Source organism: Podarcis melisellensis (assembly GCF_964234715.1).
Source record: "Podarcis melisellensis genome assembly, chromosome: 10".
Classification (NCBI taxonomy): domain Eukaryota; kingdom Metazoa; phylum Chordata; class Lepidosauria; order Squamata; family Lacertidae; genus Podarcis; species Podarcis melisellensis.
Genome location: NC_138542.1, coordinates 38,926,357 through 38,940,844, shown reverse-complemented (window position 1 = coordinate 38,940,844; position 14,488 = coordinate 38,926,357). Strand labels below are relative to the sequence as shown.

Here is a 14,488-nt window from a genome sequence, read left to right as displayed (position 1 = left end):
TAAGTCAGGATGCTGCAATCCACACAAATCATTAATGAAAAGGAAGAAAAAGAAACTCCGCTGCTTTTAAAATGATATTCCGGATCTACTGAAAGTGCATTTGAAGAGCTGTTGTCCTACTTACTTGTGGCATCAATGATTTTGCAATCAGGTAAGATTCTTCAGCTTCTTTGGTTCTGTTTAAGTTTTTATAAGTCCTTCCTACATTCATGTGGGCACCAATATCATCTTCACATGTAAAGAAACAAATATTCATATTTCTTTTCCCATAAAAACATTTGCCTTGGGAATAATGTTAAATGACATCCGAAGATATAATAAACAGGCACAAGTTTTATTCAGAATACAACACCTATGCCAAGTATGGTTGACTACAATTGTCTGGTTCTCATATAACATAAAGCCATCATTTGCTAAAAAACAAACAAAACCTTGGCTTGTTCGATTGTCCAAACCCAGCCCAGTGGCTTAAATGTTTGCGACCAAAGAACCAAAATCTGAAGACGTGGTTTCCTATTGGCTCACAAACCTTAGTTCGTTTTAACTATGGCTTGGTGGAATGTGCAATGCTGTCATCTTTCCTTAACCATAGTGTAATGGTTCTAGGGGTTGCTCGTGCGTAAACCGGCGCCATACCTGGTTGGGTTGCCTGAGTGAACCTTTTCTGTCCGGACAGCCACTCACCCGTGGCAGAATCCGTCAGTGGGCGTTTCTTGAACTTCTTCCAGCAAAGAAGCTCTTTGATGCCTAGCCTCCGCCTACTTTCCCTGCGCGGAAGCCTTCTGCGCAAGGAGGGTGTGGGCAGCGGAGGACCCTTACTCTCCCCGCTGGTCCCCGGCAAGGAGTCATGGGACCGCTTCACCGATTCCCCCATCTGCCCCCCTTCTCCACTGGTGCTATGCTGATTCCCTTCCCCAGAAGATGGGCTGCCTCTCCCCATCCCGGGACGCTCTCTGGAATCCCTCTGGAGCCCGCTCTCTCCCTCCGGCTCTGATGGCAGTTCCCTGACACATAGTTTGTTTGGTCCTCCCCATTCTAGACACTCACCAGCCATGAAGGCACAAGCCAAGAATAGCTGGAAAATGAACCAAACTTTGCAGAAACAAGGCATGGTGTGAATGTCTTCTCTGGCTAATATTGTTTTACAATACAGTTTAGCAATAGCTAGGTGAAACAGAGAAAACCCCTTTCAATACCTTTTTTGAAATATTGCTATTATTGAACTGAGGATCCAAAATAAGCTAGCCAGCCATACACCCTCGTAAATAATACAGACCCCCTATGACTTCACAGTATTAAGCAGTCTGTAATTATGCAAAGACAGAGTACAATCTTTATTTCCTGGCCAGTCCCTCCAGAAAATTGTTTCCAAACTCACCAGGTTGCACTTGGGTGGCTTGTATGAAGAATCTCAATGCCCTTTCAAAATTCTTTTCATTTTCCAAAGCATGGCCAACATTATTCCAGAGTTTAGCATTGTTCTTATTTACCTGACCACAGAGAAACAAACTTAAGTGCATCCAACACAGCCATGTGCCATACAAATTTAAGTAATGCAATTTTATTGATTGTGAAAGCGTTAGCCTATCTGCCAAATCCTTTGGCCTGGGTATAGGGGAACTGGATAACACCCATATCCAACAAAATAATTGTCCTCATGGAATGACTTCTCCAAGCACAAGGGCACTTTCCCTCTCTCCCCCCCCCCCACATTATCATTCCCCTAATCTGCTCTGGAGTTCCAACACTCTGGAGTCGATTTGGGGGGTATGGCAGGTGGTGTGCAAGGAAGCGAAGGAAGGAAGGGGGGTAGTTCTACTGCACTTGTGGAAGTCGTTTGGTGCACACTATGATGTAGGGTTGTACTCAATTAAGTACCTGTCTGTGTAGGACCGTTTTTCATACATGGGAGTTCCATGTGTGCACTGTAACTTCAAAGGACTTTTGAAACTGAGCTACTCAATGCAGAGAAAAAAATCTACAGAACTCATAATAGAAAAATGATTTTTTAAACTCATGGTGGATTACAGCAATGCACACACATATTCCCTAGTGGAAGAAAATGCCTGTAGCAGTCTGTTAAATCTAAAACAGGGGTAGGCACAACAATGTTTCCCTGTAATATCCAGGTATCCTTTCACCCTAAATATATTTCATGTGCGCTTGGGAAATCTGACTCCTCTATCTACTTTCTTCCTATAGAAACTCCATTGAGATTTAAACCGCAACTTGTATTTTCCCCAATAGCTTTACCTATCAAACAACAGATATCTCCAACACAACCCCCTTTAGAAGTTCAGATTTCAATTCAACACTATATTAAGTGGCTAAATTGAGGAACCTTTTCTGGGTTTGAAGAAGCCATAAAACAATTTTATTTTTGGATGTGTACTTTTAGATATGAAGCTCAGAGTTTCACATTTGAAGAAAATACACCAAGAGAATTTGGTCATCCTGGGCACCACTGTACAGAACACACCCAACAGGGTTTTTACAGAACTGAAGTTCTTTTCTATGATGAAAAGTAAGAGAAAGTTGGAATCGCAATATTGTACCTTCAAGGCAGACATGAACAGTGTATATTCTGATTCCCAGTCCCAGTTCCTGTGCAAGGTTTTTAAGGCATGGATAAACAGCACCAGAGAGAGGCAAACCCAGGATAGCTTTCTTAGGACACTGGGAAGAAAAAGGCGGGAGGAGCAAGTTTTAAAAATACATTTAATTCCATTTCTATCACTGGATGATAGACACCCCAACCATGCAAGCAAATACCAGACTTGCCCCATATGAACCCATCTTACTTTCTTGGCCACCCCCACCCACCCCCATCAAAGTCATGCATTTACTCCACCTTTTCACACTTAGTTCCCCACTACAGTACAGAGCCTGCCGCATGGAGTTGCCCACATAGTTTCAAACAGCTTGGAAACAAAGCAAAATAAAATACGGATGTTAAGGTGCCCGAAATGTTCTGAACCTGCAGCTGATTTTTATCCACCCTTCAAACTGGGGATTAAGACTTTTCAGAAGTCATTTCTGCTCTTAATGCTATAATTGGCTATATCCTTTCATTCAATTCTCTGAGGATTTTGTTAGGATGCTTGGAAGGCTCTCTGTGTTGAGAGAATTGTGAACTGGCTTGACGTCTATGAACAGTGGCTATAATCTTAACTCCCCATAAATGGCAGGACTCTTAATCCTCCAACTGTCAGATAACGGCTTTCAAAGATTTGGAATCTAGCTGTAATGGCCAAATTAATGGTGACGTCCGCCTACACGACAAATAAACAGCAATCTGAAACATTTGACCAGATTTCTGTAAAGAAAAGTTCATGGTTTGGGACATTTAATAGCAGTAAGGTATTTCTGCTGCTTTTGTAAAAGTTATTCCTTGTTTGATTACTTATTGATACTATTTTCCAGATTTAAAAATACCAGCACTAATACTGTGCTTCATGGACCAATACCAATAATTCTGCTGTTAATGTCATTCCAGAAATTCTGTGGTTTTATAGTCCTCATCCAAGAGGTAATCTAAATAATTCACAGACAAGACATTAATAGGGGGAAAACAGTAGAAGGGACCATGAGCAGCAGGAGAGAGGGCAGGCAACAATTAGGCGGCAGCAGCAGAAGAGCAGGGAGGATGAGGTTAGTTTATGAAGGGAAGTTAGAGAAACAGCACTAAATGTGAAGGTGCAAAAGGCAAAGCAAAAGGAAACAGACCATTCATCTGAAGGGTGGGAATCAGAATAGGGAAAAAAACAGGTGATTTATAATTTAAATAATGAGTAAGAAAATACCACTGAAAATTTAAATGTGACATTAATGGGGGCCTCTTTTAATTTTAGGGTAGTGCCCACTTCCCACCCTCTGCAACCTTAACATCTGCTCCAGAGAGTCTGCAACAGATTTGAGAGAGGGCATGGAGGCGGACAAGGGCAACTACACACAGATGTCACCCTAAGTACTGAAACTTCCATGCTGATCCTTGTCGATAGATAATGATCACCTTGCTTTTAATATCAAGGGACAGAGAGCTTGAGCAATGTTTAGGCAACACTGAATAATGCACTAAGAAGTTGGAGAAGCACAACATGTAGAGAGTGGCTTTCAAAGGTAGATCACAACTATCATATTCCACCATCTACCGTGTTGTTTGTGTGCTGAGACAATAACCGGTTAAGCAACAGCTGCTGGTACAATTCACACGGGGCTGGAATCAGAACGACGCTTGGTGAAAACCGCATTACTGTGCCACAGATTCAGAATTCTTGCCATGTATTGATTCACTGTGGTTGTGATCCCATCAGAAGCATGTATTGCAGTTTACATGCCTCTGTTCATATACATGTCAAGGCTGCTGGTGGATTTATGGTATCTTCCGCACTCATGGGGGGAAATGAAATAAATTACCAAAATGATGTGCTATTTTACATATTGCTAAGGTCTTAAGACGGATTCAAATGATTAAGGCTAGAGAGCATGTTTGGTATTCCCAGATATTACTCTGGGTCTATATATAGCACCCTGATATTATTAAAATGTACTTTTGAAAAGGAATTTTAATTACCTAATAAACTGCACCTCATTTCATAATAATGATTAAAAATCTGTTGGGAGGGGGGAATCAGCAACTGATAGTATCTCCCCCTCCAGTAAAGTCAAGCTGGAACAGATTCTCTTTAGATACACCTAATTTACATTTTCTTTGTTCTCATTCTTAAAAAGAGAGAGCAATGTAAGAGAGAAACAAAATTAATCATTTGTTTCTTTGATATAAAAAGATCTGAGACTAATTATTAGGATTAGCATGGCTAGAAGTGTAATTAGTAAGCTGTAACAAATACCTTCACACCAAGTACAATGTTGGAAAGCAATTATGGCTCTTTCAAAGAGATGTTGAAAACATATCTGACTCTTGGTTTGAGAACACAAAGCCTGATCTAGAGATCTCTCTCTGTGTGCGCATCTGAGGTGTAGATATAGATCTGCTGCTCATGCTTTCCCATTTGTGTCAATGGAGGTATTGTGCATGCACACACATTATTGTGGCGTATGAAGGCTAAGGCCCCTTCCTTGTCCTATATAGGAAAATAGGCAGGCAGGGTGACCATGTGGCTCAGTTCAGGGCAGGGATATTGAGAGGATAGGGATATTGCAAGGATTCAAGAAGGGTTCCTTGCCTACTGAAATCCTTGGAATAAGGTTCAAAGCAAGAACTGTCCCTGTTTGCAGGGAAAGTGCCCTTGTGCTCTTCAGCACACAGAAAGGACACAGGTGGCAATGCGCAAACTGGTGGACCCTGTTTCCCTACCATGGATAGGACTACCATAATGCAACAGTTGCCCAACACAAATTAGGGTAAATACAGTCTTTGCTGATTCTCACTGCCCCTGCGACAACCTCAAGCTTCCATAGGAAGTCACCTGTGTCCAGCTGGTCCTGACTCTGTGTGTGTGTGAGGGGGTGTCATACAATATGGTCCCCCTCTCCACAACAATGCTATTGCCATCTATCAGGAAGAAGCATACCCCAATACCAGAAAAAATATGCACAGGCTTGGGGTTGATCAATCATAATAGAGATTGATACGAGGTGACCATACCACACTCACTTGCTCTTGCCCGTACATGTCTCCCTGTCTCTCACAGACCACACTCATAGACACCATTTCTCACTTACCATTTACGCCTTTTCCTCTCTCACACGCCACACCTCCTTCCCACAGAGACCACACACACACTTCTCTCTTTCCCTCTCTACCACAGGGAACCTCTCTCAATCTCATCCCACCCACAATATTCAAACCTCTCCTCTTCCCCATTTAGAAAAACTCTTCTATGGACAAAGGAAGTGCCAGCCATTAATACACAAGGGCCACCAACCTGGTGCCTGTGGGCAATGGGTTAGTGATCCCTAAACCATAATGTTAGCTAGTGAGATGTATTTTAGGAAATTACTCTTTTAGACAAGTATGGATTTTAAATCATGCCTCACGAAGCTGTACTGTTAAACTACAATGGAGACGACTCCCCAATCTGCTTTTCCTTCCTTGCTCCAACTTATGGAAAAGCTGGAGTTCTGTTTTCAAATTGAAAACACAACCATTTTATAATAGCCACATGATGTTTCAATTATAAGAAGTGCTCAATCAAATATTTAAAAAGATCCCTTTATCATATTTAGTGGAAAATTATATGAAGCAAACACAAATACATAATAGCTATGGGAACCAAGGGAAAGAGAAAAGGGGGGGGGGGAATTACTCAGTGTGTAGGATGTACTCAAGATTGTTTTCAACAAATACTTATTAGGTAACATAATGGGGTTAACTTCACTACTGGACTATGGAAGAACTGCTGTGGTGGGCATAAAAGAGGTTAAACATTTTGAAATATTTTGCAGTACATTCCAGCGTAAGTTCCAGAGTAACTTTTCATTTCAGAAGGGTATTTACCATTTTATACAGCCTTGCATTTAAGCGCTTGCCTGGTAGTCAAAGTGACTGCATGTAGGCAAACATATTACAGGAGGAATAGAGTGAATGGCCAGGGAAGCATTCCATGCCAACCATTTAAAAAAATGTAGTGGGCTGCTGCAAAAGAGATGGAGCTGCCTGTCTTTCCTCCATCAATCCCAAGGCTAGTGAACATTTTCTGCAGGCTAGTAACTTCTGTAGAATTGTTTATAAGACTGATTTAACAGGGCAATCCTCAGCGCCACTGAGTTCACGTGGTCATGCTTCCAGGTAAGTGTGTATAAGATTGCTGCCTAAAGGAGTGTTTTAAGGTTGCAATCTTGTGCACACTTTCCAGTGAGTAAGCCTCACTGAACGCAATGGTGGGTAGGCAAACATAGGTGTCCATTGCAAATTACTAAATAGCTACTTTCAAAATATTTTTACATTTTAAACAAGGCAATTTCATGCTATGCACACTGCATACAACTGAGAGATTTTCATCAGACGTTTAAAAATGGTATTATTTTGTACTGTGTTGCTTTTGTTCAAGCCGCATTTTTAGAAAGAGCGGGTTATAAATTCTTAAATATTGATAATAATTATTGTTGGCGATTTATCCTCATATCGAAGGACAGAGTCGCAGTTGTCACATTTGTCACGGGATATCCACAAAAATGGCCTCCTGGCCAAATGGAATGACACATAAGGGCACATTAACCCATGACTTTGCTAATCATGTTAATGGAAAAAGATGGTAAAGCGAGTTAAGAGCTTGAGCCACAGAGACAGCTGCCATGCATGCAACGCCACAACATTAAATTGCCTGGTGAACCCCATTCTCACCCGCAAGCCGTAACTTTTAACCTACCTGTTGCTTGAGAGCTTTTTCCACCCATGGGCTACTAGCATGCAGAATCCCATGCTGGGAACATACAACACTCGCTCTGCTACTACGAAGCCAACAGGAAAAAAAAGGTTGGAGGCTGGGATGAATGGCAACACTATTAAACAAAGTGCCTAAAAAAAGCAAAAGAAAAAAAGACACACAAACACTAGCTAGAATTGCAAATTGTGCATATATTCATATAATGTATTATTCACTACATTTCTTTACCACCCCCTTTCTTCTTCGGCACTCTGACATTCATAATAAAATAACAATAATTTTGAAGTGCAAACGGCATGCCTTCAGTTCTACCGAAACCATGACCAACAGCACACTTTATCAAATCGGTAGAACAAGTGAGCTGTAAAATGAACGGAAGAAAAATCTTGTTATGGCTTCAGCTGATCCAGATTGCAAGACATGCCTACTCAAGAGTCCTGAATCGCCCTGGGGACTGCTCCTATATTGAATTTTGTTTGAATTCTCACACCATTTCTGTAGCAGGGATGGCTGTTAACAAGTAATAGAGCAGCTGCCAGCATCCTTGCTGTTCACAAATTTTGATTCATCCCTAGAATGAGCGTGTGGGGGAGAGAGAGAAAAAAATCATCCTGTCCTAATGTTCACACTGTTCCTGGTGCTACTGGCATGATGTCGTCGTAACCTGACAAAAAAACTTTGCTGCCAACACGGCCCACATTGCGTGAACACATTACCGAGGGGGAGGGGAGGGATACATTACAAGGGGCGATAAGAGTAGAGGGGGAAATCGGCAGTCACGAAAGTACACTGCAAAGCAGACAGTGCAAAGTTAGAGATACACTGAAAAATGGGGCAAACTATTGACAAACACTACATACCATGCAACCTTAAACTATAGCTATACAATGTACCAATTTGATGGTTCAAAAGCATGTCAAAGTGCAAGTAGATAAATAGGTATGGCTCCGGCTGGAAGGTAAACAGTGTTTCTCTTTTATGTTTGTACATATTTTATGGGCTAATAGCCGTAAATAAATATAAGTAAGTAAGTAAACAGTGTTTCCGTGCGCTGCTCTGGTTCGCCAGAAGCGGCTTAGTCATGCTGGCTACATGACCTGGAAGCTGTACGCCGGCTCCCTCGGCCAATAAAGTGAGATGAGCGCCACAGCCCCAGAGTTGGTCACGATTGGACCTAATGGTCAGGGGTCCCTTTACCTTTAAAACATTCTTAGGAGCACTGATCTAACTCAGCTTGATATGTTGTCATGCTAAATAATAGAAAGCCATGTTAAGACCTACTAGGTGGTGGTAACAAATATATAAAAGAGAGTTAATTTAGGGGTTATGTTCCTGGCCCTCGCGTTCGTCAGCGGACCACTTGTTAAGTCCATTCTACTCTTTTCCAGGTCTAAAAGGACCCACATGTCAGTGAATGAACGCAAAATGGTCTAACGAAGGAAGCAAAGTAGTGAAGGTGAATGAGCACATATGTAGCAAGGATCAATTAATATGAAGCAATGAAATCTGGCAGTGCAAGTCCCTGGTGCATGGCCCCTAAAAGGTGTATGAACACAGCTCATACCCAAAGGCTCTAAAAGGAAGGAAATGGATTTCCCTGTTAACCAGTTTAAGCAGCACTTTAAGGAATCATTCTATCAACACTAATGCATCTTCATTTTCTGGCACTCAGGGCCCTTTGATGCTTCTAGTGTTAGACTTAAAGAGCTTCTCAGAATCAAATTCATGAAGAAACCTGCAAAAAAGTTTCCATTATAATCTGAATATGGATATTTTCAGGTACAGTGGCAGGATGGAGACAAGCACCAGGAGACTGCAGCAGGGGAAGCGTTGTCTGAAAGAATAGCCGAGATGATTTTCTCCTGTGAATTCTGGTCATGGACCATTCTTCCATTTCAATTCTAAATCACAGTGAGACATCACTTACCATCAACACAGTCTTGGAAGAATCTCCAGCATAGCGGAGACTGAAGATGAGCAATGTTCCCAAAAAGCAGAAGAAGGCGATGGTGGCAACATTTCTGATGTCTAGAAGAGATTCTACCAAAGGTATGGTGCCCATCGTCCAATCACAACACAATTCTGAGGGATTAAGAAGCAGCCAGGCATTCACAGGAAGGAGGTAGTTGAAAGTCAGCTGCCTTGCAGGAGATGGACTGACGGCAGCTGGGTTATCAAACCTAGTTCAAAGCAACAACAAAGGTTCCGTTTTAAACCATTCTGAGTAACAGGAGATCCCAAGACACTGCAAAGAACAGCAGATTCTGAACTTAAATCTTAGTAATTTGCCGTAAGAAAAGTTGGAGTGAGGAGAAAAATCTTGAAATCTCCAACTCCATAATTGTTCAAGCTTTGCCAAGATTAACAAATATAAGCCATGGGCCGTACCAGTTAAGTCAATCTGACAGCGTATACTCTTTCTCACTGCTGCTCAGCGACCAGAATGGATTAAGGAGAACCTCAGAGTGTACTGAAGTCCACAAGTGAATCATGCAAGAGTACATCTGGCCTGCAAGGGGGAGGCTACATGTGCCTTCTGATTTCTAACAGCCTGTGTGTAAGTCCCTTTGCCTTCAAGTCTTTGCAATGACCTAATAATGAGTCACAAGTAGAGGTCAAGTTGAGGCCTGTCTGTTCCCCCAGCAACTCCTTCAGGAGCCTCACCTTAGAACAAAAACCACTGAAGAAAAGAGATAGCCTAGTCATTGTCCGGCTGCATTCTTATCCACCTGAACTACTATAAAATAGAATCAATCTGCCTCATACATTCTGTCTCAATAGCATGAGCTACTAGTGTAGAACTGTGCTTCTGTCAGAAACACACACCAGCCATGCAGCCTGTCATCAAGAACCAGGTCACTTGCAAAAGAATGGCTAGCATTCTGAAAACGCTCCCTTTAATTAAAAAAGTTGTTTTATTCCATCTGCACTGACAGAACTGGCCACGGCCTAGTGTATTTGCAATGAGACTGGAAGCTTCCACTTCGGTTTTAGATTAACCACAGTTAACAGGCATGCTGCCTGAACCCAAAACTGTGGCTATTAATCTCTATTACGGTCAGTGAAAATAAGATCTCTTCATATCATAACTATGGTTAGCAAGAACAAGTAAAGATTAGCCAGCCTGGAAAGCTGTGGTTAATCTAAAATGTACACAAAACCTTTCATATCCTTCCTTGTGGCTTTGCCAGAGGAGGGGGGCCGTTCAAGCCCAAGACTTGCCGAGGCTCATTGTGTAACACTAAATTGTGATTTAGTGGGCATCTGGTGAGAACAAGATGACAGACAAGATGGACCACTGGACTGATCCAACAGGCTTTGCATATCTTCTTCTTAAGGACATGAGTTAGGGACATATCTTAGTTTTCAGAGAAATCAAACGATATAAAAGAATATCAGCTGTGCAATAAATCCAAGTGGACACCTGGTGGAAACTTACTCATCACCAAGTTGTAATATTTCATAATGATATACTGGGTCCTTTTTTTTTTTACCTTGTAAACACTGGCAACTGCGACTGAATGACCTGGACTCTGATCACAACAAGAAGCAGCGTACTGAACATCAGAACTATCAGCTTCAACAGCATTTGGAGCATACAGTAAGGAATGCTGCCTTTGCCTCGGAGAATCTGTAGCACTGTATCCCAAAGAATAGGCAAGGTATACTGAAAAAAAAGGGGGGAAGAGAAAAAGCTTAGTTTTCAAGCAAAGTAAACCTTTCACTGCCATTCACTGCCATGAACCAACACCAGCGATGAATACAGTTATGGTTAGTTAAATTGATAGACCACTTTTCAGTTTTGAAGTTCCCCAAACAGCGTACAATAAAAGCGCAAGCAATAAAGTCACATAAAGGCAACAAGAGGCAGCATAAAGTAAGCACAGCTATAAGTACTGTCCACGAGCCTTGCAAGAGTGAAGTGCTTCTATGGATGCCATTAATGGTTTGCTGCTGCTGTATTTTTCATGGATTCCAGCTGCTGGAAGCTTTTGTGGTGGCTCTAATCAGTCAAAGCAGCCTTTGCAAAGACTCCATAGCTGCTGGGCCATGCAGTGCCCCTGATTTCATGTACTTCGGAGGTTTGCCAGGATGGGTTGCTTTCTCTGGGGAGTCGTGGCATGGCAGTGCAGCACACAGGAACGAGCCATCCCATTTCGCAGCCCCCGCCTCACTTACTGAGGCTGTGCAGCTGTGGCAGCTTCTGGTGAGATCTCCGGGGAACCCGCCACCATGCAACCCCAATGGTGGAAGGGCACCCATGGGAGTGCCGCCCCACAAGATTTTGCCACCCAAAGTGGCTGCTTCAGTGTGCCTCATGGGCAGTCTGGCCCTGGCAGTGTGGACTGCACACCTAGTCATCGCCAAATCATTAAGGATTCCCCCTCCCCATTTGTTGGATCTCAGACAAAAGATCTTTCTGAAAATAAAGGCCTAACTATTTTGCTTTAAGGTAGAATGATGCCTACCCACTGACCCATCCATCTGCCTGCCTATCTATCTATCTATCTATCTATCTATCTAATCTATGTATCACGGATGGCCAACCTATGGTGCTGCCTAGGAGTGGGAAGAAAAACACACAACCCAAAATCCAATTTGTGACAGTCCCCTGCCCCACCATGTTAATTGCTCAAACCTGCAAAATATCTAAGAATGCAGATATTATATATACACACATTATGAACAACTTCGGAGAACCTTTTCAGTAAAGAAGAGAATGAGGTAGACTCAAGGAACGTGAGGATAGCATGTTTTCCAGGTTAATTTTAAGGACTGTGTGTGTGTGTGGAGGAAACTTATTTGTCTCATTCTTAACCACCACAATTATAACTTCTAAATCTTGATTTAAAAGTCTTAAAGTTCACCAAATTAAAAAGTCGGCCTGTTTTAAATTGAAAACATTTCTATTGACATTTTGTTGGGTGCTTGCATGCTCCCCCCCCCCCACTTTTATACTGTAAGCAGCATACATTTACGTAGGGCGATTATTTGATTACTTATTCCCCTATTGCCTCAGAAGTGGATCTCTAGAAATATGAAAGAGTCTACACTCTCCTCCCCAGTTGCCCCGCCCTTCTCAGAGGAGCCAGAAGAAAAGCCAGGATTTTGTAATAGGGTGGAATGATGCTAAGGAAGTTCTGTTCAACTGGCTAAATGGGAGGGATGCTTTCAAAACATCTCTAGATGGTGATTAATCTTGAATTGCTTTGAAGACAGGTGAAAGAGGATCCAGAGAGACATTTAATGAATAGGAAAATTAATCAAAGTCTTAATAAAGAAAGAAACTGAAAAACGGTTATATGTAATCACATGATATTATGATGAGGGCTGATCTGAGGAGCCAAAATATTTTTATTGGTTCAGGATGATGGGTTGCATTTATTAAGCTTGCTTGGTTTGATCCATGAATAGAAATCATGTGTGTAAACTGGAAATGTATAAAAGCCCATTTCTTTGGATGTGGTTCTTTTACGGCCTCCTCATTTTTGAGGCTGTCCCTATGCACATTTGTATTTCAATAAAGGCCTGTTTTTTCACTTGAAGCCTGTATCCTTTTTATTTTTGGTTTCTGGGAGGGTAACCTACAGTCTAGGAACCCCTTTTAAATTTCTCCAACAGTGGCACTGTACCTTGTGAGTCTACCAGCCTGGAATGTTTTCAGTCAGTCTGTCCTGGCACAGCAAGATTGACTAGATTATCTTGAGGTGATTTTTAGTTCTATGCTGCCACGAACCTTTTGAGGGGTGCAAGTCACCCACCCAAGCATGACAAAATAAAATAAGTGGTCACATGAGCATGGCGTATTATCACAAAATTAGAAATGTGCGCAATTCTTGGGTTAACCACAGGCTTAGAATGAGATTGCACAAGTTCCTTACCCCTTGAGCTATAAATACTTCATAGACACAACAGATTCCCACCACTGTTATTCCTTGTTCCTTACATAATGTTGCCACAGCCACCAGAAACACAGTCACTGCAATAGGAGTCCACACTGCAATGCAAAAGAGACAAACGGTTAGCTGGCAAAAAATCTAGGGAAAGAAAAAGGTCATTTGTAATTGCTGAGAGCATGACTAGCAATACTTAATGAACTGGGAGCTATCATCAATTTCCTTATCCTTTTGTAGACTAAATGAGGTGGGCAAGCCAATCACATTGGGTTGAGCAAAGCGCATTCCTACTGCTAGTACAGTGGTACCTTGGTTCTCAAACTTAATCCGTTCCGGAAATCCATTCCAAAACCAAAGCGTTCCAAAATCAAGGTGTGCTTTCCCATAGAAAGTAATGCAAAATGGATTAATCTGTTCCATACTTTTAAAAACAACCCCTAAATCAGCAATTTAACGTGAATTTTACTTTCTGATGAGACCATTGATCCATAAAATCAAAGCAATAAACAATGTACTGCAGTCACGCAACCAATCAATCAGTAGCTGAACTGGGTTCCACACAGTTACAAAAACAAAACAAAAAGAGCCGCAAAAAGCAAAAATGCAAAATAAATAGCAAAAACAGACAGACCTCAGTCTACCACTCAAAAGGGAGCACGCTCAGTTTCCGAAAAAGGTTCGCAAACTGGAACACTTACTTCTGGGTTTGCAGTGTTTGGGTTCCAAGTTGTTTGAGTACCAAGGCATTTGAGAACCAAGGTACTACTGTAGCGAAAGCTAACAATAATGTAGCATTCTCACCTACTGACGCAGACTTAGAAAGCAATCCTTGTACACGCTGCCTGTTTTTGAAGTTTTTAGAGGTGGCAAGTAGAGGTATATGTTCCTTTAAAAATGAACCTAAAAACTGGCATTTTAACAAGCACATTCAGATGAAAAGAATCCATCCTAGTAGCTCCTTTCCCACCTGCAGCATCTCCAGGCAGAGTTGAGAGAGACTCCCATCTAAAACCCTGAAAAGCCACTTCCAGGCAGCATAGGCAATGCTGAACTGTTGGACCAATGGTCTGACTCCTATGTTCCAATGGATAACCAAGGGAAGCTTCCTATGTTCCTAATGATGCTTGAGGCCAAACAGGGTTTGAATGAGGAGTAAAAACAATCAGAATGCATTGATTTAAGAAGAGTGCCTCTTACTCACACTCACTAATTCTCACCAGTAGTGTACTACTACTGGTATAC

At 41.9% G+C, this 14,488-nt stretch overlaps 1 protein-coding gene across 2 annotated transcripts in view; it reads right to left on the bottom strand.

The window, feature by feature from the left end:
• TMTC3 (transmembrane O-mannosyltransferase targeting cadherins 3) overlaps positions 1–14,488 on the bottom strand; it is a 34,343-nt gene that overhangs the window by 6,261 nt on the left and 13,594 nt on the right. For both annotated transcript variants that reach the window (XM_081929069.1, XM_081929068.1), the window contains 7 exons: positions 13,232–13,347; positions 10,844–11,016; positions 9,277–9,529; positions 7,332–7,480; positions 2,556–2,676; positions 1,379–1,490; positions 125–228 (listed from right to left, as the gene is read on the bottom strand). In XM_081929069.1, coding sequence (XP_081785195.1) covers positions 125–228; positions 1,379–1,490; positions 2,556–2,676; positions 7,332–7,480; positions 9,277–9,529; positions 10,844–11,016; positions 13,232–13,347 — 1,028 coding nt within the window. The remainder of the gene's footprint in view (positions 1–124; positions 229–1,378; positions 1,491–2,555; positions 2,677–7,331; positions 7,481–9,276; positions 9,530–10,843; positions 11,017–13,231; positions 13,348–14,488) is intronic.